Source organism: Canis lupus, chromosome 7 (genome assembly GCF_003254725.2).
Source record: "Canis lupus dingo isolate Sandy chromosome 7, ASM325472v2, whole genome shotgun sequence".
Classification (NCBI taxonomy): domain Eukaryota; kingdom Metazoa; phylum Chordata; class Mammalia; order Carnivora; family Canidae; genus Canis; species Canis lupus.
Genome location: NC_064249.1, coordinates 42,670,675 through 42,696,594, shown reverse-complemented (window position 1 = coordinate 42,696,594; position 25,920 = coordinate 42,670,675). Strand labels below are relative to the sequence as shown.

Sequence of the window (25,920 nt, the reverse complement as noted above, 5' to 3'; positions counted from 1 at the left end):
GCTGGACTCTGAACCCACATGATTCCAAAGCCCGTACCCTTCTCTATACCTGCTGCTTCTGTGCCCAGCGGTGGGGTGTGGAGGGAGAAAAGGAGCGGGCTCTGACAAGAACTGCACCCTGGAAGGTGGAGCCAGATGAGGGGCAGGGGCAGGGAGGGGAGGGGAGATGGGAGTTGTGCAGCACATGCACATAGCCCCCTGGAGTGCAGGGGGGTGCCAGGTTAGTATGCAGAGGATGAGTCGCCAATGAGGACACAGACAGCAGGTGAAGGAACAGGGACAGAGGCCTGGTGGTGTCCCTGTACTTTGTTAAAGCTGCACAATGCGGATCCCTCAGGCTTGCCTTGTGGTTTGATGTGAAGTGGATCTCCATGGTCTACAAACATATGTGATCCATCAGTACTTAGAATTCTTCAGAATTTGAATGTCCTTAGATGTAACATGCTCTTGGCAGTTCACCATAAATGTCACTGCTCCCCACTTCCCTCCGCCTGCTAGTTTCCCTGCCTCACTGCCCAGGGCACTTCAGTTTGGAGCCCTGTCAATTGGCAAGGGTGGGAAAGGCAGGAATTTGAATTAAAAGAGAGATACCTGTCCTGGGTCTCATGACTCCAGACTTCCCGACACCCAAGCACAGGGGCCCTGTGGGTAAACAGCCACACTTAGAGATATTTGCCCAAGAAGACAGAAAGACCAGGGACGCCTGGGTGGCTCAGCAGTTGAGTGTCTGCTTTTGGCTCAGGGCATGATCCCAGGATCCAGAATCAAGTCCCACATTGGGCTCCCTGCAGGGAGCCTGCTTCTCCCTCTGCCTATGTCTCTGCCTCTCTCTCTGTGTCTCTTGTGAATAAATAAAATCTTAAAAAAAAAAAAAAGAAAGAAAGACCAGAGGAAATGACATCTGAGCAGCAGTGAGCAAAACCCACGAAGTTGTTTTAAGGTTACAGCTATGAATAAACATTGTCCAAACAATGAAGATTTAGGGCTGAAGAACGAGCGTATGTCTACAGTCGAGCCTTTGAGAGCCAGCTTTGTCTCAGCTGCCATCAGAGTCTCTCCACATAAAATGCTTTGCCCATCTGACTTAGCTCCTGCTTGTACTGCCGATGCTCCTTTGCAAACAGCTGGTGCAGGGCCGCTTGACGGACCTGGCGGGGAGGGCAGAACACAGTGTCAGGTTTGCTTTCTGCCTGCCCTCGTCCTCACTCTCCCCCTGGTAGCTTTCCAGCTTGTGTCCTCTTGTGGATTTGGATTTAGCAGGGACATAGAGCTGGGCGGTAGCAGAGAGGCTGCACCGCCAGAGGGGAAGCCCACCCAATTTTTTCTGCATGGATGAAGCCTCATGTTCAGCAAATAGTTGCTGAGAGCACCAGGAACCATGAGCTCTGCTAGGCACCCAGGAAAGAGAGGCTCTAGGAGGCCAGTGAGCAAGGACACTGAACAAGGACGAGTCTGCGCTCTGGGACGTGAGAACGTGCCACCTGCCACTGAATGCAAAGAGCCACTTCATGAAGAAGGTCACATCTCTGGTGTAGTGCTGAAACCCTCAGAGGCAGATGAGGTGTGTGAGTAATGGCAGCCACAAAGAATCTGGGAATCCAGTGGGCATTGGCACAGGGTAATAGTGGATGAGGCTTCAAGTCACCCTTGCTAGAACTCACCATCAGTAGCTGCTTGTTGGCTAGTGCCAACTCCTGTCCCATGGTGTCCTGCATCCTTAGGGTAGCATACAGGTTTCTCCTCTGGCTCAGTGTCATCTGCCACATACAGCGAGTATGTGAATTTCGCCACCTGCCCCAGATACAGAAGTAGGAGCTAGATGGGTTAGTGAGGAATGGAGATACAAACCCTATTGGTGAGGTCACTTTCTTCCCAGAACCTCCATGCCAATGTCAGAAGATGGCAAACTCCTTGAAAGGGTAACTAGAACTAACTTAGAACCCTAGTCTATGTTGAATATGCAGGCCATTTAATCATAACAGCCATGCGTCAGATACCAAATTTTGCATCATACCATGAGAAAACAGAGTTAGGTAAGGTACCCAAGGTCACTTAATGGCAGACGTGGGTATCAAACCCAGTGTAAGAATTAATACCTTCTGTTATACCATGATTCTCAATCTTAGCTAGACAGATTCTGGAATCATTTGGTAAGGTGCGTTTTGTTGTTGTTATTTTAGATTTTATTTTATTTATTTATATTTTTATTATTTTTTATTATTATTATTATTTTTAGATTTTATTTTTAAGCAATCTCTACACCCAGTGTGGGGTTCAAACCCACAACCCCAAGATCAAGAGTTGCATGCTCCACCAACTGAGCCACCCAGGCATCCCCAGGTTGCTTTTTTTCTTTTTTAAGATTTTATTTAGAAAGACCAAGCAGGGGGAGGAACAGAGAGAGGAACAAGCAGACTGCACCGAGCAGGGAGCCCAATATGCAGCTTGATCCCAGGACCCTGAGATCACAATCCAAGCTGAAATCAGAAGTCAGCTGCTCAATCGATGGAGCCACCCAGGTGCCCCTAATACAGAAGACAATTATGCATTTCTCTCTCTCTCTCCCTCTCTCTCTCTCTCTCACACACACACACACACCACATCCTCTGCTCAGATAAATCCTGTTGAAAAATTTTAAAAAACATTTTATTTTTATTTTTTTTTAGAGAGGGGAGAGGGGCAGAGGCAGTGGGAGAGAAAGAATCTTAAGCAGATTCCACATTGAGTGCAGAGCCTGAAGAAGGTCTTGATCTCACTGATGTAGTTTTGGAATGTTGGGAAGGTCCAGAGCCAATGGCCTAGAAAGAATTCTTGAGAAGTCTTTGGTGCAAAATGGTGGTTTTATTAAAGCAGAGGGTGGGCTGGGGGGCAGGGGAGAGACACCAGACCTTGGGCGAAAAAGCTGCTGCCCCAGGTTTGTGAGGGGTCAATGATTATAAACATTGGGGTTGGGTGAGGTAAGGAAAAACAGAGGGCTTTTTTTTTTTTTTAATTTTTATTTATTTATGATAGTCACACACAGAGAGAGAGAGAGAGGGGCAGAGACATAGGCAGAGGGAGAAGCAGGCTCCATGCCGGGAGCCTGACATGGGATTCGATCCTGGGTCTCCAGGATCGCGCCCTGGTCCAAAGGCAGGCGCTAAACCGCTGTGCCACCCAGGGATCCCATGACACAGAGGGCTTTTTTAAAGAACTTTCATCTGCTAAAGAAGACTCACAGGATACTGGAGGCCTTGCCATTGTCGAGTTAAGGCTGTTTTTCCCTCTAGGAAAGCATTAACATTAAGACATTTGGGAGCTTCCTTCTGGAAGTGAGGTTATTGATAAAAACGCCTTTTTCTTGTAAATCACTAAGAAAATTGTAAATTTTGTAAATTGAGGGAGACTCCAGTCCTGCAGGATTGTAATCTCTATAAATTAACCATTTGGTTTTCCCTCCCTTAGTGCAGGGCAGCCAGGGAATGTCACACATATCCCACCTGGAAGTTGGGGGGACTGTGGGGTGTCAGCCTATGCTTTGTCCTCAGCTTGCTTTCTGATCTCTCACCATCATGACCCTGAGATCACTGATCCGAGCCAAAATCAGGAGTCGGGTACTTAATCATCTGAGCCCGTAAAGATTTTAAGTCATCTCTACGCCAAGTGTGGGGTTGAACTCAGTCCCAAGATTAAGTTATGTGCATGGGATGCCTGGGTGGCTCAGCTGTTGAGCATCTGCCTTCGGCTCAGGGCATGATCTCAGAGTCCTGGGATCAGGTCCCACATCGGGCTCCCTGTGAGAAGCCTGCTTCTCCCTCTGCCTGTGTCTCTGCCTCTCTATCTGTGTCTCTCATGAATAGGTGGATAGAGACTTTAAAAAAAAAAAAAAAAAGTTATGTGCTTCACCTACGAAGCCAGTCAGGCGCTCCCGCCCTGTTGAAATTTTTTAAAAAAATCAAGTATTCTTTTTACAGATGATAGAAAATTTAACCCATATAGAAATATACTGAGAGTCGCAGTCGTGCTGAGTTCCTGTCTTCCTGCCCACGCTGCCCAGATGGCCTCCCGCAACTGCCACCCAGCGGCTGCCAACAAAGGTGCTGCCTGGGACCCTGTGGGCAAGAGGCTGCATGAGGAGCTTATGTCCCTCACGGATGTCTGGCAACAAAGGAATTTCTGCCTTCCCTGAATCAGACCTTTTCAAATGGGTGGGGACCATCACAGAACAGCTGGCAATGTGTAGGAGACTGAGGTACAAGCTCTCCTTGGCGCTCCCAAGGGGCTCCCCTTACAAGTCGCCCACAGTGAAGTTTTTCACGTCTGCTACCACCCCAATGTGGACACCCAGGGTCACACCTGCCTGGACATCCTGCAGGACAGGTAATCTGCCGTGGGTGACATTAGGACCACTGCTATCCACTGAGAGCCTTCTGGGAGAAACCAACACTGATAGCCCTATGAGCTCCAGAAAAACCCATGGTCTTTCAGATGTACCTGCAAGAAACCTCAGAGCAGGTCTCCAGCCAAGAACCCTGACTATGGACTGTCTCTCCTTAAAAAAGCGCTGTCTTTTTATTTTTTCCTTAGATGTTCTGTCCTTTCATTTCTGCCTGGGATTTTGCTTTCTAAGCTGTGGTATCATCTTTGTTTTGTTTTTTATTAATTTTTTTAAGATTTTATTTATTTATTCATGATAGACACACACACAGAGAGGCAGACACACAGGCAGATGGAGAAGCAGGCTCCATGCAAGAAGCCCGATGTGGGACTCGACCCCGTAACTTGGGGATCATGCCGAGCCAAAGGCAGATGACCAACCCTGAGCCACCCAGGTGTCCCTGTTTTTTAAATGAAGTCTCTGGTTGAACAGTTGTGATATATTCAATAAATACACTGTGTTTAAAAAAAAGGGTGGGGAGGTGCCTGGGTAGCTTAGTCAGTGAAGCATCTACCTTCAGCTCAGGTCATAATCCCAGGGTTTTAGGATCAAACCTCATGGCGGGCTCCCTGCTCAGCAGGGAGTCTGCTTCTCCCTCTCCCTCTGCTGCTACCCCTGCTTGTGCGAGCTCTCTCAAATACATAAAATCTTCTTAGAAAATTTTTAAAAAGAAGGGCTGGCTCGGTTGGTGGAGCATGTGGCTCTTGATCTTGGTATCATGAGTTTGAGCCTCATGCTGGTGTAGAGATTACTTAAAATCTTTGGGGTGCCTGGGTGGCTCAGTTGGTTAAGTGTCTAACTCTTGACTTCAGTCAGGTAGTGATCTCAGGGTTGAAATCCAGCTCCTGTCAGGCTCCGTGCTGGGTGTGGAACCTGCTTGGGATTCTCCCTCTTCTTCCCCCTCTAACCCTTCCTCTCCCTCCCTCCCTCCCTGTCAAATAAATAAAACGTTAACAAAAATAAAATAATAAAATCTTAAAAATATATACTAAATGAAAAGTGAAATCTTTCTTCTTTTGTTCCAGTTCTCAACAAAGCTGTATTTGTGTATACTTCCAGAATATTTTACTATCATATACCACTATTATTACCTACCATGAATTCATATATTTACGTAAATACTATTATCTAACAACTTGGACTTTTTCTTCCAGCACAGAGAATTGCTTCATTCTGTGTAAAAGCTGCCTAGTATTTTTATACCATAATTTAACCAGCTAGATTGTTTCCACTTTTTAGTTTTTTTGGTTTATTTTTTAAAAGTAATCTCTACCCCCAACATGGTGCCTGAACTCACAACCCTGAGATCAAGAGCTGCCTGCTCCACCGATTGTGCCAGCTAGGTGCCCCCTTTTTTACTTTTATAAACAATGGCTGTCTAGAACACTCTTGTGTCTGTACAATCTTGAGTCTTTGCTGGTGTGTGTATATATATATGGTAAACTTCTAGAAGTATAGTTGCCAGTTCCAAGGATGTGTGAATTTTGAGATCTTAAGTTTTGACAGATTTCATCAAAGTGTCTTTGTAAAAAGTCTCCATCAGTCTGGACTCCCATTAAAATTATATGCAGTTGCTCCCTCATATCCTAATTGCTAGCTCTGCGTATAACCACCTGCAAAGCCTCAGAAAACTGGCTTATCCTACCTGATCGCAGACCATCATAGTCAGAATTTTCTAGATTAAGACCTGAGCACATGTCTTTTAAAAAGCTTCATGGTGAAAAAGAGATGACATATAGCCTAGTCTTCTCATTCACTCACTCACCAAATACTTACTGCAGGGGCGCCCAGGGGATTCTGTCAGTGAAATGTCTGCCTTCAGCTCAGGTCATGATTCCACAGTCCTGGGATCGAGCCCCATATCGTCGGGCTCCCTGCTCAGTGGGGAGTCTCCCTCTCCCTCTGTCCCTTCCCTGCTCCTGCTCTCTTTCAAGTAAATAAAATCTTAAAAATAAAAATACAGCATACCCATCACATAATTAACAAAGCAAATACTTGCATTCTCCTTAACAAATAAAAGAACAAAAAGTCGACCTGATTTCCCTTCAGAGAATAGGAAGAAAGGGACAATAAAATCACCATGTGGGTAGCAGGACCTAGTGGGCACTGGGAGGCTGTCCCTGAAAAGGGCTGCTTCCTGCCCCCACCCCCACTTCCTTCTCAAGGAGCCCCAAACTAGAACGGGAACCAGGAGGAGTACGAGGACCAGGATGAGGACGAGGCCGATCTGAGAGGTGGCTGGAAGGGACGTGTCATGAGAGGGTGACAAGGTCAAGTGGACAGGTAAGGGAAGGGGTAGAAGCAGACATTACCTGTCAACCATCTTCTTAAATCCCTGGACCCTTTGAAAACTCTGCAAGAAAAGCGAGTTGCTCATGTCCCTTGATGTCCAGCACCCCGTCCCCAGCACCTTTCCCTGAGGGCACATGGGCTTTTGTTTCTTGACGGAGAATGGCCACTTCCTAGGGAAGTGAGGACAAAAATGCTACTCCTTTCAGAAGGGGTCAGAGAAAACATGCGGAAGGAGCTGGTAGGGAACGACCAGCAGTTACAGCATGGGCCCCTCAGGAAACCGTCTGCTTCTGGTCAGCTAGCCCCCTTCCTCCTCTGCATACCTCTTCTACTTTCATTGTCTTTTCCACAGACATGTTCCCAAGCTGGCGGGACGTGAGACGCGAAACAGGCTCTCCTTTCTGTCCAATGGGTCACCCAGGACTCAGTAGTCATAGTAACACATTCTCCTCCAACAAAACATTGAGCCTAGGACTTGATTGGTCACCTGGCCTGTTGCCCTGGAGACCTGAGGTGAATCCTGGTTCTCCTGCCTTCTATTAGTGACACAGGCCATTTTAGAAGCAAGGACCATAGTCCCAATTTTAGGACTTTTGTGGGGTCTCTGTATGATCCTAGGTCCAAAGAACACCTGAGTGGCTCAGTCTGTTAAGCATCTGATCCTTTTTTTTTTTTTTTCCTTTTTCAATTTATTTATTTATGATAGTCACAGAGAGAGAGAGAGAGGCAGAGACACAGGCAGAGGGAGAAGCAGGCTCCATGCACCGGGAGCCCGACGTGGGATTCGATCCCAGGTCTCCAGGATCGCGCCCTGGGCCAAAGGAAGGCGCCAAACCACTGTGCCACCCAGGGATCCCAAGCATCTGATCCTTAATCAGGATCTCAGGGTCCTGAGATGGAGCCTCCTGTCAGGCTCCACCCTCAGTGGGGTTATCTGCTTCTCTCCCTCTGCTCACATACATGCACATTCCCAAATAAATAAATCTTTAAAAACAGAATAACTATAAAAAATGAATCATGTTTTTAATTACTCATTTTATTAAATAATTTAGAATGTCAGAACCATACGTTGGTCTGACATTTCTTCACTGTCCCATAAGCACCCCAAGTAAGTGGGGGGATGGGATTAGGATAGGTGCCAACATTCCCTTTTCATTTATTCAAGACAGTATGGAAAGAAAGCACAAGGGCAAATCCTTGCATGTCAGGGAGGTTGTGTTAATGTTTCCCCACACACCAGTTTAAGTGGAGAACCAGGCAAGCCACTCCACATTGATCCCACGGCCTCACGAGACCTCCCCACTAGTTCGTGTCTGTCTTTCCTGCCAATCACCTCTAAGAGAGCTCAAACCCAAATGGTCCCCATTCAGCTGTGCATGAAGGGGTAGACATGGAAGACACCAAGCCCAACCACCCCAACTCTCACTCAGGATTATTTATAGTCTGGAAAATGGAAAAAAAGAAGGGCAAATGAACTATAATCAAAACCAAGTGAGGATTTTTAAGGAAGCATTAATGGAACATTAAGAAAAACATCTGAATTCAACTCCAGGAAAAAGTACTACCAAAGGAAAATAAAGTCCTGACTCTCTGAAACTGACTGTAAGAACAGGCTGAAGAACGATTCTCTAGGAATGAACCCTAAAAGTGCTGGATACGGTGGCACTTCAGCTGACCTGGGCCCACAAGCCAGATGACCCGAGGCCACTGGCCCTGCCAGCAGCAGCAGCGTCCATCAGGCAGTCACAGTGTACTTTCCAAAGTGTTATAGTTGTCCTTAAAACTTTTCAACTCCAGGAAGTGCTTGGCACGTTTACTCTTCTGACTGGAGGGGAGGTATGTCACCTGGATGGTTGTCGGGGAGACTTCAGGAGACTGGGTTAGATCTTTGGCTGCTGACTGGTGCTGTCTCTGAGAGCTCCCGCTTCGTGCTTTGACCCTGGAGAATACAGAGAGGGCAGGTCGAGGACAGAACAAGGACTAGCACAAGAGTACAATTCAAAGCTTGTCCATTCTATATAAACGTAGCTATAGCCACAACTGATCCCATCCCATCTAAAAACTAGTTACTAAAATCCCATCTGATAGCTTGGAAGTAACAGAGAAACCAATTTTCCCACTGAGTCCCTGCCTCAACATTTTTTTTTTTAAAGATTTTATTTATTTATAGAGACACAGAGAGAGAGAGGGGGGCAGAGACACAGGCAGAGAGAGAAGCAGGCTCCATGCAGGGAACCCAACGTGGGACTCAATCCCGGGTCTCCAGGATCACACCCTGGGCTGCAGGCGGCGCTAAACCGCTGCGCCACTGGGGCTGCCCCTGGCTCAACATTTTCTTCCTCTCACTATAAAGAAAACTTTAGGGCAGCCCGGTTGGCTCAGCGGTTTAGCACCGCCTTCAGTCCAGGGCCTGATCCTGGAGACCTGGATTGAGTCCCACATCAGGCTCCTTGCATGAAGTCTGCTTCTCCCTCTGCCTGTGTCTCTCATTAATAAATAAAATCTTAAAAAAAAAAAAGTTATTTAAAGAAAACTTTAAGTTCTGCCGATTCCTCTAATGCATGTATGCCACTAATATATTCCCAGTCCAAAAACAGTCCTTTGAAAACTCAACACCAAAAAATAAGAACAGGAGCAGCTACTGAGTACTTAGGACATGTTAGGATATTAAATTTGGTGTTTTACCAACATCTAATTTACTGATATCCCAGTATCTCTAAATGGTGGTAACATCCCCATTTTCCAGGTTAGGAAACGGCCTGAGGTCCCAAAGCTATCAAGTGACAGGGTTGGAGTGCAAATCTAAGTTTGCCAGGTTTCAGCGCCTATCCTCTTCACTAGACTCACTGAAAATTTCTAGAAACCAGCAATCAAGGACTGAATTTTTTTTTAAAGTTTATTAAAGTGATCTTTATACCTACCATGGGGCTTGAACTCACAACTCCAAGATCAAGAATCATGTGCTTGGGGTGCCTGGGTGGCAGTCAAGACTCTTGGTTTTGGCTCAGGTCATGATCTCAGGGTCCTGGGATACACCCCTCTTTGGGCTCCATGCTCAGCAGGGAGTCAGCTTGAGATTCCCTCCCTCTGCCCCTCCCACTTGTACTGTTTTTCTCTTTCAAATAAATCTTAAAACAAAACAAAACCCCAAAAAAGGAGTCACATGTTCTTCCAACTGGGCCAGCCAGGTACCACTTTTTATTTTTTAAGCTCTAAGCCCAAGGTGGGGCTTGAACTCATGGTTCCAAGATGACAAGTCGCATGCTCTACCAACTGAGCCTGCCAGGAACCCCAAGGACTGAATAAAACAAAAAACAAACAAAAGACAGACTTATTTATTTGAGAGAAAAAGAGAAAAGAGAATGTGCACACATACAGGGGTGAAGAGCAGAGCGAGATGGAGAATCTCAAGCAAACTCCCTGCTAAGTGCAGAGCCTGACACCTGCATGGGACTCAATCTCCTGACCGGACCCAAAAACAAGAGTCGGACACTTATATTACTGAGCCACCCATGTGTGCCCCCACGCCCAGGACTGAATTTTCAACAAAACTGTGGTAAAATACACACATTTACTACCTTAACCAGTTTTATCTTCATTTTTTTTCCTTAATCAGTTTTAAATTTTTACAGTTCAGCAGCATTAAATACATTCATTGGCTGTGCAGTCATCTCTACCATCCGTCTCCAGAGCTCTTCTCATGCTGCAAAACTGAAGCTCTGTTCCCATTAAACCCTAACCCTCCAGCTCCTGGCATCCACCATCTCCTTCCTGTCCTTATGAATTCGATAAATCTAGGGACCCCAGATGAGTAGAAGCAGAAGGTACTCAAATAGGCTCCTTTGAGTGACTTCCGGACTAAGCCCCCTTCCTCACCCTCTTCCCTGCTCACTTTTACTCCTGTTTTGAGCAGTTTTTACTGGACCTTTAGCTTTTGGAACAAGGCAGTTTCTTTTTAAGGACATAGATAAGAAAGGATAGATATACTCCTCTTTTGAGAAAGAGCCATATTCAACACAGCAGAAAACAGAGGTGGTTCTTTTCAAGGCTGGTAACTAACTTTATTCTACATTGGTTTTCCCTTCCCACCCTTTTGAAATTTGCATAAACACCACCATGAAGCTACTGTTAGTGCACATTTAAAACTATGCCAGATGTGGGACGTCTGGGTGGCTCAGGGGTGGAGTGTCTGCCTTCAGCTCATGGCGTGATCCAGTGTCCTGGGATTGAGTCCCACATCAGGCTCCCCACAGGGGACCTGCTTCTCTCTCTCTTTTTTTTTTTTTTAAAGATTTTATTTATTCATGAGAGACAGAGGGGGAGGGCGGGGGAAGAGACACAGGCAGAGGGAGAAGCAGGCTCCATGCAGGGAGCCTGACACGGGACTCAATCCTGGGTCTCTAGGATCAGACCTTGGACTGAAGGTGGTGCTAAACTGCTGAGCCACCCGGGGTTCCCACTCTGTGTCTCTCTTGAATAAATAAAACCTTTAAAAAAATAAAACTATGCCAGACAAAAGTCGTGAATCCTGTAACACACACTCAACAGCTGATACTACTACAGTGATGCCCTTAGTTTCTGACAGGGTTCCCAATGCTGTTTAAGTGCTAATAAAAATAGATGGCACTGAGCTGTTACTTTTATCAGACCAAGACATTAAAAAAGATGACACTGGAACCCTAGAAGAGAAGGAATCTCTATACTAAATAACTTTATTCCCTTTATTGGTATAAATGTTACACCAATTCTGACAGTTCACTATTTTACTGAGCTAGTCCAAAAAACAAAACCACAAAAACAGGAGAAGGCACTAGAGTAGGAGAGGCTTCCCCTTCTCTAAGCTTGTAGAGAAGCACATGCTCTCAGCTGTGAGGGAGAGGCAGGACCTGGCAGCTCATCATGGTGATTTTGTTACCACTGCTTAGGAAGGGCACCTCGCTGGGGGTGGGGGGCATAGCAGCACTCTCCAACCAGCCCCAACGACATAGTCTCCGCCACACTTACACGGTGGCAAGCTCACTCAGGGCCTCCTGGTAGCGCAGGTACTCACTCTGGCCAAAGACCTGAGGAAAGATGAAGGAAGAGTGAGACCCCCCTCAGGTTGCGGTATCCCTTTAGGTCCCTGAAGGAAAAAGTGGCCATCCCTCTTACCCCTGTCCCGTAGCGGGCTGTTTCATAGCCATCCAGCAAGGTATCAATGAGGGCTTTGCGTACACCCTTAAAAGGAGTACTAGTGTTCCGAAGATCTAGCAGGTAGGAGCGGAAATTCTTGCCCATTAAGGAACGGGGATGCCTGCCTTCAGCGTGAAATGGTATCTCTGTGGGGATAATAGATAATGATAACCCTTCCCCCATTTATTAGTCTTCCTAGTTATCACCCAAGTTAAGAAATGGGTCCAATGAGTGAATTAGAGGAAAATTCTAATAGAATGAAGACCAGACTCATAGAGCTATACCTGAGTGGTCATTTGGTGGTGACAACACAGCTATAACCTGTGTTATAACCTACACCAAAGGTACACAACAGTGTCTCTAATTTACCCTCCTACTCGCTCATCCTGGCTCTATAATATAAACCATGTTTTACGGGCAGCCCAGGTGGCTCAGCGGTTTAGTGCTGCCTTCATTCAGCCCAGGGCCTGCTCCTGGAGACCCGGGATCGAGTCCCACGTCGGGCTCCCTGCGTGGAGCCTGCTTCTCCCTCTGCCTGTGTCTCTGCCTCCCTCTCTCCCCCTGTTTGTTTATTTATTTTAAAGATTTTATTTATTTATTCATGAGAAACACAGAAAGAGAGAGAGGGCGGCAGAGACACAGGCAGAGGGAGAAGCAGGCTCCATGCAGGGACTCGATCCCGGGTCTCCAGGATCAAGCCCTGGGCTGAATGAAGGCGGCACTGAACCACTGAGCCACCTGGGCTGCCCTCTCCCCCTCTGTGTCTCTCATGAATAAATAAGTAAAATCTTTAAAAAACAAACAAAAAAACCCCACAACAACCCCCCCTCCCAAAACCAGGTTTTAGCAGAGATGAAGCATATTTGACAATGGTCATAGAATAAAAAAAACCTAATAACCATTTATCTTGGTCTTACTGAAAAAGCAGAGATCACCTTTTTTTGGTGGAAAAACAAGCAAATCACCACCATCCAATCCAGTTCATGAAACAAAACAAGGGCAGCCCGGGTATCTGAGCGGTTTAGCACCGCCTTCAGCCCAGGGTCTGATCCTGGAGACTCGGGATTGAGTCCCACATCAGGCTTCCTACATGGACCCTGTTTCTCCCTCTGCCTGTGTCTCTGCCTCTCTGTGTGTCTCTCATGAATGAATAAATAAAATCTTAAAAAAAAAACAAAAAAAAAACAAAAACAAAATTCACTTACTGAAGAAATAACGTGCCTCCATCATTTCCTTAGACAAAATAATAACCTAGTACTCTCAAACTCTAGGAAATTCCTCCTAGCCAATGATGTACAGAAAGGACAAATTCTAGTATCTATAAAGTGGGTTCCTCCCTCTTCCCCAGGTGGGCTTTCAGAATTCTGACTATCCTGTTGGATAACCCTTACCAGAGGCACGGATGGCATCCAGAGCTTTCATCCTGTATAGATAGTTGTAGCAATCTGTTAAGAAAGAGACTGGTCATAGATATAACCCTCAGAAGACTCCCCAAACTCCAGCAAGCTAATAAGTTGCCTCCCCGTATCTGAAATATACCCAGCAACTGAGGAACCACAGATGCAGGTATTGCTAGCAGCTATGCTAACAGCTCGGAGACCAAAGGAATTCTGAACTTGTGGGATTCCTCACTGAAGCATCCTCCAAGAGCATGCCACATACTCTGATTTCCCTGGGTTTCCAGCTGTAGCAGTCTTGTATCACCATCTGCAAGGAGCTGAGGTTCATACTTGATATCTTGAACCCTGGATAGCCGGATATCAATCTCCTCTTTCAAGTCCTGTTCACACAGAGAAAACAATATACAACCATTTACTTTATACTCTGCTTTCCATCAACCTGGAAATGGGGCCGAGCAAGTGAACAACTAAGACAAAAGAAGCAGAAAAATAAAAATGCTCATCTGGGGGATCCCTGGGTGGCGCAGCGGTTTGGCGCCTGCCTTTGGCCCAGGGCGCGATCCTGGAGACCCAGGATCGAATCCCATGTCAGGCTCCCGGTGCATGGAGCCTGCTTCTCCCTCTGCCTGTGTCTCTGCCTCTCTCTCTCTCTCTCTCTCTCTCTGTGACTATCATAAATAAATTTAAAAAAAAAATTAAAAAAAAAATGCTCATCTGGCTGATAAAATTGCCAGGTAAGACTAAAAAATTTAAGGCTGGAATTAGGTTCTCTAAAAACTTCTCTAAACTGTACATTCCTTTTTTTAATTTTTTTTATTTTTTAAAGATTTTATTTATTTATTCACGGAAGACACAGAGAGAGAGAGGCAGAGACACAGGCAGAGAGAGTAGCAGACTCCATGCAGGGAACCTGACGTGGGCCTTGATCCTGGGTCTCCAAGATCATCACATCCTGGGCTGAAGGTGGCGCTAAACCGCTGAGCCACCGGGGCTGCCCCTAAACTGTACATTCCTAAGCTAGATCTTTTAACCTGCTAGAACTTAAGTTCTACAGTACCAATATTATTTCTGACTGGTTTAAAATCTTAGTTGGGTGTTACAAAGAACTTCCAGAAAAAGAAAAAATGGACAAAAACCGGGAGTCATAATCTACTCTAAATATCTGTAAGAGATGGGCAGCCAGGGTGGCTCAGCGGTTTAGCACCGCCTTCAGCCCAGGGCATGATCCTGGAGACCCAGGATTGAGTCCCACGTCCGGCTCCCTATATGGAGCCTGCCTCTCTCTCTGAGTCTCTCATGAATAAATAAAAATCTTAAAAAAATAAAAAATAAAAAAAAAAGCCGTAAAAGGGATGCCTGGGTGACTCAGCAGTTGGGTGCTGGCCTGTGATTCAGGTTGTGATCTCGGGATCCAGGATAGAATCCCATATCGGGCTCCCTGCTAGGAGCCTGCTTCTCTATCTGCCTGTCTCTGCCTCTCTCAGTCTGTCTCTCATGAATAAACAAATACATCTTTAAAAAATATATATCCATAAGAAAGCCTATATAGGGACGCCTGGGTGGCTCAGGGGTTGAGCATCTGCCTTCTGCTCAGGGTGTGATCCCGGGGGGCCTGGAATAGAGTCCCCCATCGGGCTCCCCACAGGGAACCTGCCTCTCTCATGAATAAAATAAATCTTAAAAAAAAAAAAAAAAAAAAAAAAAAAGCAAGCCTGTACATAATATATAATACCATAGGGGCCATTCTACCTGATGGACCACAGAACTTCTTAAGGCTTTCTTCTAGAGTCTATTAATCCTTTAAAACATTTTTTTCTGATTTTATTTATTTATTCATCAGAGACACAGAGAGAGGTGGAGACACAGGCAGAGGGAGAAGCAGGCTCCCTCTGGGGAGCCTGATGGGGGACTCGATTCTGATTCCCGGAATCCAGGATCACACCCTGAGCCCAAGGCAATCGCTGAGCCACTCAGACGTCCCTAAAGTTTATCAATCATTTATTTATTTATTTATTTATTTATTTATTTATTTATTTATTTAAAGATTTTATTTATTTATTCATGAGAGACACACACAGAGAGAGATATGCAGAGACACAGGCAGAGGGAGAAGCAGGCTCCATGCAGGGAGCCTGACGTGGGACTCCATCCCGGGTCTCCAGGACCAGGTCCTGGGCTGAAGGTGGCGCTAAACCACTGAGCCACCCGGGCTGCCCTCAATCCTTTTAAATAGGTAATTTACACCCATGGCTTAAAATTCCAAAAAAGTACTAAAGCCACCCCTCACTTACCCAGAACCACTGTTAATAGTTCCAAGTTCATGTCTCTTAAGAGCCTCAGCAGATTTTCTTCTAACTTTTACGTTTATTTACTTAAACATTTTTTAAGATTTTATTTTAGAGTAAGTGCACGCACGAGCAAGCACAAGCAGCAGGGAGAAGCAGCAGCAGGATTCCCACTGAGCAGGGAGACAAGGCACTCAATCCCAGGACCCTAGGATCATGACCCAAGCCAAAGGCAGACGTTTAACTAAGCCATCCAGGCGCCCCATATTTAAGTAGGCTCTACATTCAGCATACAGCCCAATGCAGGGCTTGAACTCAGAACCTGAGATGGATACCTAAACTTGTGATAATTGACTGAGCTCCCCAGGTGCTCCTTGTTACTTTTTAGAAACTTTTAGAAACTTCCACTGTGAAATATATCAAGTGTGGAATACCTGTTACCTACATTTTAAGGAGCTGAAAAATCATTAAGATGAACATCTACAACCACTATCCTGTTTATGAACATGTTACCAATGACTCTGAAGCCTTGAGTGCCTATCCCTGACTGAATGCAACTTCCAACCTTAATTTGTCAAGAATCTCACTTTTCTTTACTATTTTATCACATTACCAACCTAAACTAGATGTTTAGCTTTGTCTGGTTTTGAACTTCACACAAATGGAAAAATATGTTTTGAATTCCTCTATAAATTGTCTTTTAAAATTTTAAACACTTTATATTGAGGTTGAACTTAAAGGAGATAAAATACATCCAACTTGGGTTGATGACTTTTGACAAATGAATACACCCATTCAACCACCACTACAGCCAAGATATAGAACACTTCCATCATCCCAAAACGTTCTACACTTCTACACGTCTCTGCAGTCAACCTCTGCTTCCCTGCTTCAGGCAACATTATGTACTATTGATATAGTTGTCTGTTGTAGAATTTCATAAAAAAGGACTGGAACAAAATGGTAGTTTTTTATGAATGGCCTCCTGTTTTTTTTTTTTTTTTTTCCACTCAGTATGTTTTTGAGGTTTACTCATGTTTGTGGCTTTTTTCATTCAAAAACAGTTTAGTGGGGATGCCTGGATGGCTCAGGGGTTGAGTGTCTGCCTTTGCCTTTGCCTCAGGGCGTGTGTGATCCCAAGGTCCTAGGATTAAGTCCCATATCAGGCTCCCTACAGGGAACCTGCTTCTCCCTCTGCCTGTGTCTCTGCCTGTGTCTCTCTCAATGAGTAAATAAAATCATAAAAAAAGTTTAATGTTTATATATTTGTTGCTTAGCTTATTCTTGTAGTATTCCAAAATATAAATACATTTTAATAAATATGCTCAACTAGACATTTGAACTAAATTTCTTCTTGAAATATCACAATCACTAAAACACTCATACATGTCTTTTGGTACAACACTAGCAAAAAATTAATTTCTCTTAAGGTAAAAGTAGAACTGCTGCATTACAGATTAGGTACATGTGCTATCTTACTAGATCATGCCCAATTATTTTCCAAAGTAGTTTCACTTATTTGCATTTCCACCAGCAATAAATGAGAATCTAGATGAGAGAATTCTTTAAAGTAGAGAATTCTTTAAAGTAGAGAATTCTTTAAAGTAGAATTCTACATCTTATCTCATGTAGTCCAGAAAGCTCCTAAATAAACTTTTGCCTGGATCATGATGTGTTGGAAGCCAGCCCTAAATCCCTCTTATAGAGCAGTTGGCATCTGGAGAACTGAGGGAATGTGGAAGAAGCTCTGTTGAGCGTTTAGGCCACAACACTTTAAGGTTTCCATGAAATACCTTAGCAAAGAACAAAAAGAGGAGGATTAGCAGCACCGGTTGATGAAAGGACGCTGATCTAGGAGTTGAGGGAATTATGTACTAGCTTTAATTCTCCCAGTAGCCTGTTTTGTGACTCAAAAATTACTGCCTACTGTTAGATGTAGGCAGGGGCCTGCATTTTTTTTTTTTTTTTAAGATTTTGATTATTTATTTACGAGAAACAGAAAGAGAGGAAGAGACACAGGCAGAGGGAGAAACAGGCTCCATGCAGGGAGCCCGACATGGGACTCGATCCCAGGTCCCCAGGATCACCGCCTGGGCCTAAGGCAGCGCCATACCTCTGAGCCACCCAGGCTGCCCCAGGGGCCTGCATTCTTGAAGCTTACAGTCTAGTGGAAGCTGGGCATTAAACAAATTGACACACTCAAATTTGTGATAAATTAGTATCTAGAAAAATATCAGGATAGTATGAAAAAAATTAAGAGCACCTACTTCAAAATAAGCAATAAATATTCTTCTTTGGAGAAAAATCACATCTGAGCTGAGATCTAAAGGGCAAATCAGCTAGCGAGAGCGAGGAGGGAGATCACTAGGGCACAGCAAGGCACGTGCAGCTGGAGCCCAGCTAGACCTCTGGGAGGTAGGGAGCACCGCACTCAAGGGCGGGGGCCTCGCGTGCCTGTCGGACGGCAGAAAGCTACATACATGCAGGATTCAGCAGACATTTGGGAGAGAGAAAATTTCGCCTGTATTTAAACGCTGAGAGGAAACCAGTTTTCTGAGGAGAAACCGCGGACAAAAGACCACTCGCGGTCTGCACGCCCCGCGGCTTCCTCAGGTCCCTGTCACAGGAATGGGGGACTTGGACCTTCAGGAGAACCCTTGTATCCGGGCTAACAACCCCCCAACCCATCCCATAGCGAAACCTGAGCAGGAAACACGACGCTCAACGCCGACTGTCAGCACAGAGCCGACAACATTAACCCGAGTCTTTCACTCCGCGAATGCGGATGGCGCCGGGCAGGAGCGCTAACCCCGCGAGTTACCCTTCCCTCTCCTCCCCTCCCCGCTCTCTCCAACCCGAGAGCGCCCGGGCCACTGACAAGCACAGCGCGCAGACTCATCCTCAAGGCAAAACACATCCCGTCCTGCGCCCTCCTGGGCCCTCCTGCGCCTGCAGGACCTACCTTGGGGGCATTGTGTCCCACAGGGACATGAGGTCCCCTTCGGGATTTCATTGCAAAGCGCATGATTTGTCTCTTCACAAAAATAAATAGCAGAACAAACACCTGTGCAAAAAGTGAAACAAGTACGGAATCTTTAATAACAAGACGATAAAACAGAACAAAACAAAACAAAACAAAACACGCCTCCGTTTTAAATGCCCAGATGCGGCTCTCACGGGTGCTTCGGGGACAAAGTGGGGTGGCAGGCTGCGGGGGTCGGGCTAGGCTCGGGGGGTCGGGTCCGGGGCAGGGCTCACGGCCCGGCGGGGGGCGGGGCGGCCGAGGCCGTGGCTTCGGTCCCCGGGTCTGGGAGGAGTCCAGGCCCAGAGAAGGTGCAGGAGAGTGGGTGGAGGTTGAAGACCAGGTCTCTCTTGGGTCAGAAGCGACGGCAGAAAGGGGTGGGGGAATCTCCTCACCAGGCTCCCGTAGGCCATCACCAGCACGACATTCACGCCGGACAGCCAGTTACTGCTGGACGCCATGGCCTCCCCACCCCGCACACAACTGCTCCAGGTCTCCCCGCCGCCTCGCTTCGTCAGCCTGGGCTCCGCCGAGGCACTGGCGCCGGGGCTCCCCAAAGCCCCCTGGCCATTTCCTCACAGAGAAAATCCAAGGCTGACCCGGCCTGAAAACATGGCGGACGACGGCCGAGGAAAGAAGAACGTCGCCTTCCCGCTCCCCTCAGCACGTGACCTAGACCCGCACCGGCCCCGCGAGCGGCGCGCGCGGAGGCGCCGAGCAACGCCAGGAACAGGAAACGGAGGCCGCCGTGCGTCACACGGCAGAGACGAGGCGAGCGCGCGGAGCCGCAGCGCAGCGGCTCCTGGCCAGGTGGCGCGCGCACGCTTGCGTGCGCGTCCCTTTTCGCGTCACGTGCCGGGGGACGCAGGCAAGCAAGTGGGAGGGGGAAGGCGCGAGCGCGAGCGCGAGAGAGGAAAGGAGGGAGGGGGTGGGGAGGAGGGAACCTCACATCACGTGACAGGGGCGGCGCGGCCCGGGGTGTCAGTGTGGAGGAGACTGAGGTAAAGTTGGGAGCGCAGCGGCGTTGGCGGCGGCGGCGGCAGCAGCGGCAGCGCGGCGGGGCCGGGTATTGTCCGCGGCCCCTTTAAATCCGCGGTCTCCTTTTCCCCTCCCTCCCTTCTCCCCTACCCCGCCGCCCCCCCCAGTAGGCCCCCCGCCCCATGCGTTCCCCCCACTGGACACCCCTCCCGGTCGCGCGAACCCGGCGCCCCCCCTCGAGTCGGCCGCCGGGGGTTTTGTTTATGGTTGGATTTGCGGCCTAGTGGGCCGCGCCGGAGCCGGGGCCTCGATTTGGGAGCGTGGCCGGGGCGGGGCTTGGGCGGCCGGAGGGGGGGGGGCCATGCGGCTAGAGCCCGAGCGGGGAGAGCAAGGAAGAGCGCGGGCGAGCGCGGCCTGGGCCCCGCCTGAGGTAGGGCCCGCTGAGCCCCGGCCGCTGCCTGTGAAGACGCCCGGGGGGCCTCCTCCCTTCCTGGCCCGCTGCGGCCTCTTCGGGTCCGGATCCGGCCTGGTTTGGGGGCGGCGGGGGCAGGGCGGCGGGGTGGAGCTGCCCCGAACTCCCCCATGTGGCCCTCGGTCTGGAGTGCGGAGGATGAATTTGTTCCGGGTGGGAGGTGAGGCGGCGGGCCGGGAGCCCCGCGGGGGCGCGGCGCGGGGTGCGCCTCCCTTCTCCGCGCGTGGGCTGCGGCCCCTCTCGGCCCCGGCCTCTTTGTCAGCCTGCGGGAGCCCCGGCTCCGGGAACGTGTTCGCGGCGGCCGCGCGGGCTGGCGAGGAGCAGTCGGGGAGGCCCGTGGGGGTGTCCGCCTCGGGGGCGCCCCTGAGCCCGGGCCTGGGTCCGCGCCCCTAGGGTAGCGCGGGGATCCCAAATTCCTTCAGACCCTGTGCTCTGTGGACAAGCCCCAAATTGCCTTGCAAACTGATGTCACAAACAGGAGACGGTCTCTCCGCCTTGAAGTGTAGTCTCCTCGGGTGGAGGGTGTCGTGGAAGCAAAACACAGTAACAGGCCCTTTTTGTTGTCATTGTTACCGTGTTCGCCCAGTGTCCCCGAGCATGAGGCGGAGAAAGGCGTTTGCTGCGTTCTCTCCATCCCCCTCCGCCGCCCGGGTGCTGCCGAGGGACGGTCCTGCCGGGGTGGCGAGGGCCGCTGACCGCCAGCCCTCCCGGAGGAGGAGGAGGGAACCGCGTTGGTCCGCGACGCTGAACTCCCCCAGCATTGTCCGTAAGGAGTAGCCGGTGCCAGTGATGGTTTCCGCTGTGGACAGCGAGCATCGCTGGCCCGGAGCTAATGATGAAAGACCTTAAGTCGGGCTGTTTGGGTCCCGAGTTTTGAAGCCCCTCTTTGCTGAATGTGTCCTATCTGGCAAGTACTCTTTTTAAAATTAGACTAGAGTGTACGGAGAAGGGGACGCAGGGTCATTTCCACAAAGCACCTAAGGGAGTTAGTCGTTCTGTTAGAGGTAGCAAGCCTCACCCATCCCAGTCCAGCTTCAGAGTGTCTGAATTGTTGCTCAACTTAGATTGTAAGCTCCCTGAGGGCAGCAACCGAGTCATACTGCTTTTGTATTTCCTAAAGTACTGGACACATAGTAGATACTCAATAAATACTTGTTATTTATTTTTTTCTGTAAAATTTCTCTGGCTATTTTTTCAAGTAGCTGGTTTTCAAAAGATGGTCAAGGACACACCTGTGTTCAAACCAGTATTTGTTTCTACGCTGTTCCCTTGGTCTCCCAACACATCTCATGTGTTTCCCGTAAATATTTTTATTTGCTAAGGAAAAGTTCTTAAGATTCCTCCATTCCACTGTGATAACTCTAGTTACATGTCTCTGCTTGCTACTAAAAGGCTACTGATTTTGTGCCCTCCAGTGATCCATCCCAGATCACTTAGTTTTGTTTGACCCGTCCTTCAGTGGTGTTACTACCTAGGCGGTAAAATTTTCTTAGTCACACGTCTCAAAGCACAAGAGAGAGATGGAAGTTAACAGTGGGAGTGATCAGGAGTGGTGGGTCCCCCCCCTTTGGTAATTAAGTGGCTTTCAAGAGGACTTTTTAATATATATTTACACTGGTATAGTATATGCAGTTATCTGTATTGTTAGTCACGCAGTTTATAGTATTACGGTTGTAGGTTGAAACCACATGTGAAGTAGAAAGCGGTCAGTTTCTAAGTTACAAAAGCGTTTATTATTTGCATTAGAAACTTCATTTTAGAGCCAATTAGTAAGTATAATAGTTTTCGTCCGTTTTAATTTTTCTCTTTGATTTGAATCCAGGGGTACTGGTTAAAGAACACTTGTTCTTTTGTGAGTGATGAAACTTGGCTATAATGCCAGTCTGGGAAAATGGACTACTGTGTAGCAAATAATCCTGTACTAGTTGGAAATATGTACAGGCCTTTGTGTGCACATGTGCATGTGTGTAGGGAGAAGAGACAGTAGTTAAAGAATTAGCTTTGAGATTTCCTCAGAAATTCTGATGATAGGGACTCCTGGGTGGCTCAGCGGTTAAGCATCTGCCTTCCGCTCAGGGTGTGATCCTGGAGTCCCGGGATCAAGTCCACATCGGACTCCCTGCATGGAGCCTGCTTCTCCCTCTGCCTATGTCTCTGCCTCTCTGTCTCTCTGTGTCTCTAATGAATAAATGAATAAATCCGAGAAAAAAATAAAAAATTCTGATGATAGAGACTGAAAAACTCTTAATTCTTATTGATTGTATCAAAAAACAAATTGATTCAACTTGGTGAAGAATCTATCCACAGAGAAGTCAGCTTTCTTTGTAACCTGAAAAACTGGTGAAATTCACTTCCCTAATAATTAATCCTTCTGTATTTCTTTAGAGGCTCAACCTGCCTCTTCCTCAAATTCAGCATTGTCTTTGGGCAGCTTAGCATTACCCCATATAAAGTTTTTATTAATGAAAAAATTATAAGTAGAGCAGAAAATACAAACTTACCCTCTTTGAGAGTGAATAAAACAAAACAGTAATGGCATATTTTGAACATTCCATCATATCGTGAATATTTTCTTTGTTTACTAAATGCAACAGCTGAGGTTGCGTTAAAGCAAAGTATGAATAAAGGGAACTTAAGTTCAGGAGAATCCTAGTTTGCTAGAACTGTTAATAATGAAAACCATTCTCGTTTTGGGAAAGGCTCTTTATGCTCTCTGTCTCTCTAAAGACTCAACAAAGTGCTATTGCTGGCAATAGTGTCTCAAGTTTAAAATGATAATCCTAGAAGTCCTTTCTTCCGAATAAAACTTTGTACTAGATGCTTTTGGTTTGGGACAGATCTGTATATTAAGGTGAGTGGTAAAGGGTATTTGCATTTCTGGTGCCTGGGAACTGTGGAGTAGGAGGTCAACAGAAGTAGCTGCAAAAACTGTTGGAATTATCTAGGGAACTGAGATTCTGAGCAAAGTCACTGGGGCCAATACTTGCCTTGTTGAAGGTTATACAAGCTCCCACTGCATGACGAGAGTTACAACTTGAAGGAGAAAGACTAAACTTGAGCTTGTCCTTTCCCAAGGATGGTGGTCACATGCAATTTATATAAACTGGTTGTAAGGAAGATAGGACTTTTCATAGGTAGACTTGAGTACAATATTTTAAGTTATTTTTATTTGGAGTATAGACTAATCCCCTTCCTGGAAGGCTTTATTTTCCAGGTTTTGCTGATTGTCTTTTCTTTTGTCAAAGGGACTTTAGATATTTTTGTGTAGAAGGCTTTTGATTCTTAACATCATTTTGCTTGCTATTAAGATAGCAAAACTTCGCTAAGCCTATGTATAGGGGACTAGGAACCAAAGCATGCCCGTAACTTAAAAACAAAAACAAAAACTGTCACTTGACACATGCTTTTTATATTTCTTGTTTTACAAAAATGGATTAACAGCCATTGTTCCTTAAGGAATTTATCAACTAAATATGTCTCAACAGATGAATCCTTTTGTTTTTTTTCCTTTAAAGAAATGAAAATGGCAAAGATGCTGATGAAAGACGATGAAAATACATTTTGCCCATATTTAACCTCTAAATTGTTTTTTTTTAATCTTTCAGTATTCTACCTTGTAAATACTGTTATTTGTATATACTGTAAATGATGACGTCGGTGGGCACTAACCGAGCCCGGGGAAACTGGGAACAACCTCAAAACCAAAACCAGATGCAGCACAAGCAGCGGCCGCAGGTAAAGAACCCAAGGGGTCTGGATCTGTTGGTAGCACTGCTGGTTGATGTTGGTTTCCATTCAGTGCAGCATCATTCTTTGCTTTGGATTGTTGGTTTGGGTTTTTTATTCTTGATTTCTAGTCCTTGCTTCATTTTACTTAGAACCTGATGATTGTTGATATGCTATGATGCAATGTGCTTGCTTTTTGTTGTTCAATACTGCATTATGAGACTTGGAAAGAATGGGTCCTGTGCTTTTTGTTTTTTATAAACTTTTTAAAAAAGATTTATTTATTTATTTATTTATTTATTTATTTATTTATTTATTTATGATAGAGAGAGAGAGAAAGAGGCAGAGACACAGGAGGAGGGAGAAGCAGGCTCCATGCCGGGAGCCTGACGTGGGACTCGATCCCGGGACTCCAGGATCGCGCCCTGGGCCAAAGGCAGGCGCTAAACCGCTGAGCCACCCAGGGATCCCCGGGTCCTGTGCTTTGAATACCTAAGGTAGCATTTCCCCAGGACGAAATCTTATGTTATTCTCAGGCCTAGAGATAAGAGGGTAGCATTGGTTCTTGCAGGAATGGGAATAGGGTTTACACGTGACTTTGTAAATAAAAAATGAATTATTTGAGGTATAAATGTTTCAAAGAGGTACAGTGATCCCAAAATGGGAGCTTCTTTAATTGTGAACTTTGGTGAAAAAGCTTCCTGTTTTTTTTTAAGGATTATAGAGCAGAATAGTGACAGCTTCAGTGTTTAGTTCTTTGTCATTTTGCAAATTTAGGCATCTTATTTTATTTTTTTTTAGATTTTGTTTATTCATGAGAGACAGAGAGAGAGAGAGAGGCAGAGACCTAGGCAGAGGGAGAAGCAGGCTCCATGCAGGAAGCCTGATGTGGGACTCGATCCTGGGACCTCAGGATCACACCCTGAGTCAAAGGCAGATGCTCAACTGCTGAGCCATTTAGGCGTCCCAATTTAGGTATCTTAACTGGTGTTAGCATTTTGTTACTTGGTCATTTGTAACAAGGAGAAGGAAATTGGGCAGGGAGATGGGGTGGGTTATTGACTACATAGGTCCCTCTTATTTCTCTAAACTCTTGTCTCTTGATCATGCTTTCTTGAACTTGACTTAATTCCTAGGCTACTGCGGAACAAATTCGACTTGCACAGATGATTTCAGACCATAATGATGCTGACTTTGAGGAAAAGGTGAAACAAGTGAGTGTATTGCTAATTTGCTCTAAGCGATGGGGAAAGACCTCAGGATTAAAACATAGTTAAATGTCATAGGTGGCTACCAGGGTATTTTGTACTGTAGATATTGAAAGAATTATGACCTGAAATGTATTAAGCCTGTAAGTGCTTTTGTTTGATTTACTGTACCCCCTTTGGACAGCTACCTTATTCGAAAAGGTTTTATCTTAATTTTAACTTATTTATTGGGCGACTTTGTTAATGCCATTTTTATAGCAATTTTGAGCAGTTGTGCCATCTAGGAATTGTAGAAATTCACAGTATGCTGAAGCCTGTGTGCTTCTGGATTTGATTCTCTATCAGATATTTTACTCTTTGTTTTATAAGTACTTTTGACCCCATCCCTAATCACAGTTGTTCATATTTTGCTTATTGAACTAGCGTACCAAAATTATGCATATTTTGGTTTTTTAAGCCTGAGGTTCTTTCAGACTCAGCTGGTGTCTTCTCCCTTTTCTCTTGTTCACCTGGTTTTCTTTTGTGAGGAGTGCAAACTTGTTCATAATGGTTGCTGATCTTTTTCTTTCAGTTGATTGATATCACTGGCAAGAACCAAGATGAATGTGTCATTGCTTTGCATGACTGCAATGGAGATGTCAACAGAGCCATCAATGTCCTACTGGAAGGAAACCCAGATACGGTAGAGTGTTAATAGAGTGTTCTAGAAAGTGGGTCCTTGGCTGAGAAGCTCAGAATATTCTAAAAATAGCAAGTGGAGTAACTCAACTTAAAGGAGAGTACTTTATTCTCCAAATGGAGCTGTGGGTTGCAGATACTTAAAATTTATATAGAATAAGTAGAAGAAAACATAAAATCCATCTCCCTTAATTAGCTTAGACTAAATTATTCATTCCAGGCTAGTGACTGTTTTCCAGACTGAGTTGGCCTAAATTGGAGATGCTATAT

At 46.3% G+C, this 25,920-nt stretch overlaps 2 protein-coding genes across 34 annotated transcripts in view; one reads left to right on the top strand and one right to left on the bottom strand.

Annotated features, from left to right (window-relative positions):
* Positions 1–723: 723 nt before the first annotated feature.
* Positions 724–19,413, bottom strand: C7H1orf43 (chromosome 7 C1orf43 homolog). 5 transcript variants are annotated; one of them, XM_025428833.3, is made up of 10 exons: positions 18,984–19,413; positions 18,529–18,630; positions 13,544–13,661; positions 13,273–13,326; positions 11,861–12,027; positions 11,714–11,772; positions 8,555–8,648; positions 6,730–6,770; positions 1,662–1,791; positions 901–1,148 (listed from the first exon to the last, which is right to left on the bottom strand). In XM_025428833.3, the coding sequence occupies exons 1-10, from the start codon at positions 19,047–19,049 to the stop codon at positions 1,047–1,049; spliced, it is 933 nt and encodes a 310-aa protein (XP_025284618.1). In that variant the 5' UTR covers positions 19,050–19,413; the 3' UTR covers positions 901–1,046. The 5 variants fall into 5 exon arrangements, with proteins under 5 accessions (XP_025284616.1, XP_025284617.1, XP_025284618.1 ...); XM_025428831.3 differs by lacking the exon at positions 6,730–6,770 and having other exon boundaries at positions 724–1,148; XM_025428832.3 differs by lacking the exons at positions 6,730–6,770; positions 18,529–18,630 and having other exon boundaries at positions 724–1,148; positions 18,984–19,365.
* A 58-nt stretch (positions 19,414–19,471) lies between these two features.
* Positions 19,472–25,920, top strand: part of UBAP2L (ubiquitin associated protein 2 like) — a 41,428-nt gene continuing 34,979 nt past the window's right edge. For 20 of the 29 annotated variants that reach the window (XM_035719137.2, XM_025428825.3, XM_025428826.3 and 17 more), the window contains exons 1-4: positions 19,515–19,654; positions 23,644–23,773; positions 24,901–24,978; positions 25,544–25,654. In XM_035719137.2, the coding sequence (XP_035575030.1) occupies positions 23,684–23,773; positions 24,901–24,978; positions 25,544–25,654 (279 nt within the window). In that variant the 5' untranslated portion in view covers positions 19,515–19,654; positions 23,644–23,683. Of the gene's footprint in view, positions 19,655–19,733; positions 19,997–20,600; positions 20,946–23,643; positions 23,774–24,900; positions 24,979–25,543; positions 25,655–25,920 lie in introns of those variants that run through there. The other 9 variants (XM_035719134.2, XM_035719133.2, XM_025428810.3 and 6 more) reach the window with 6 other exon arrangements.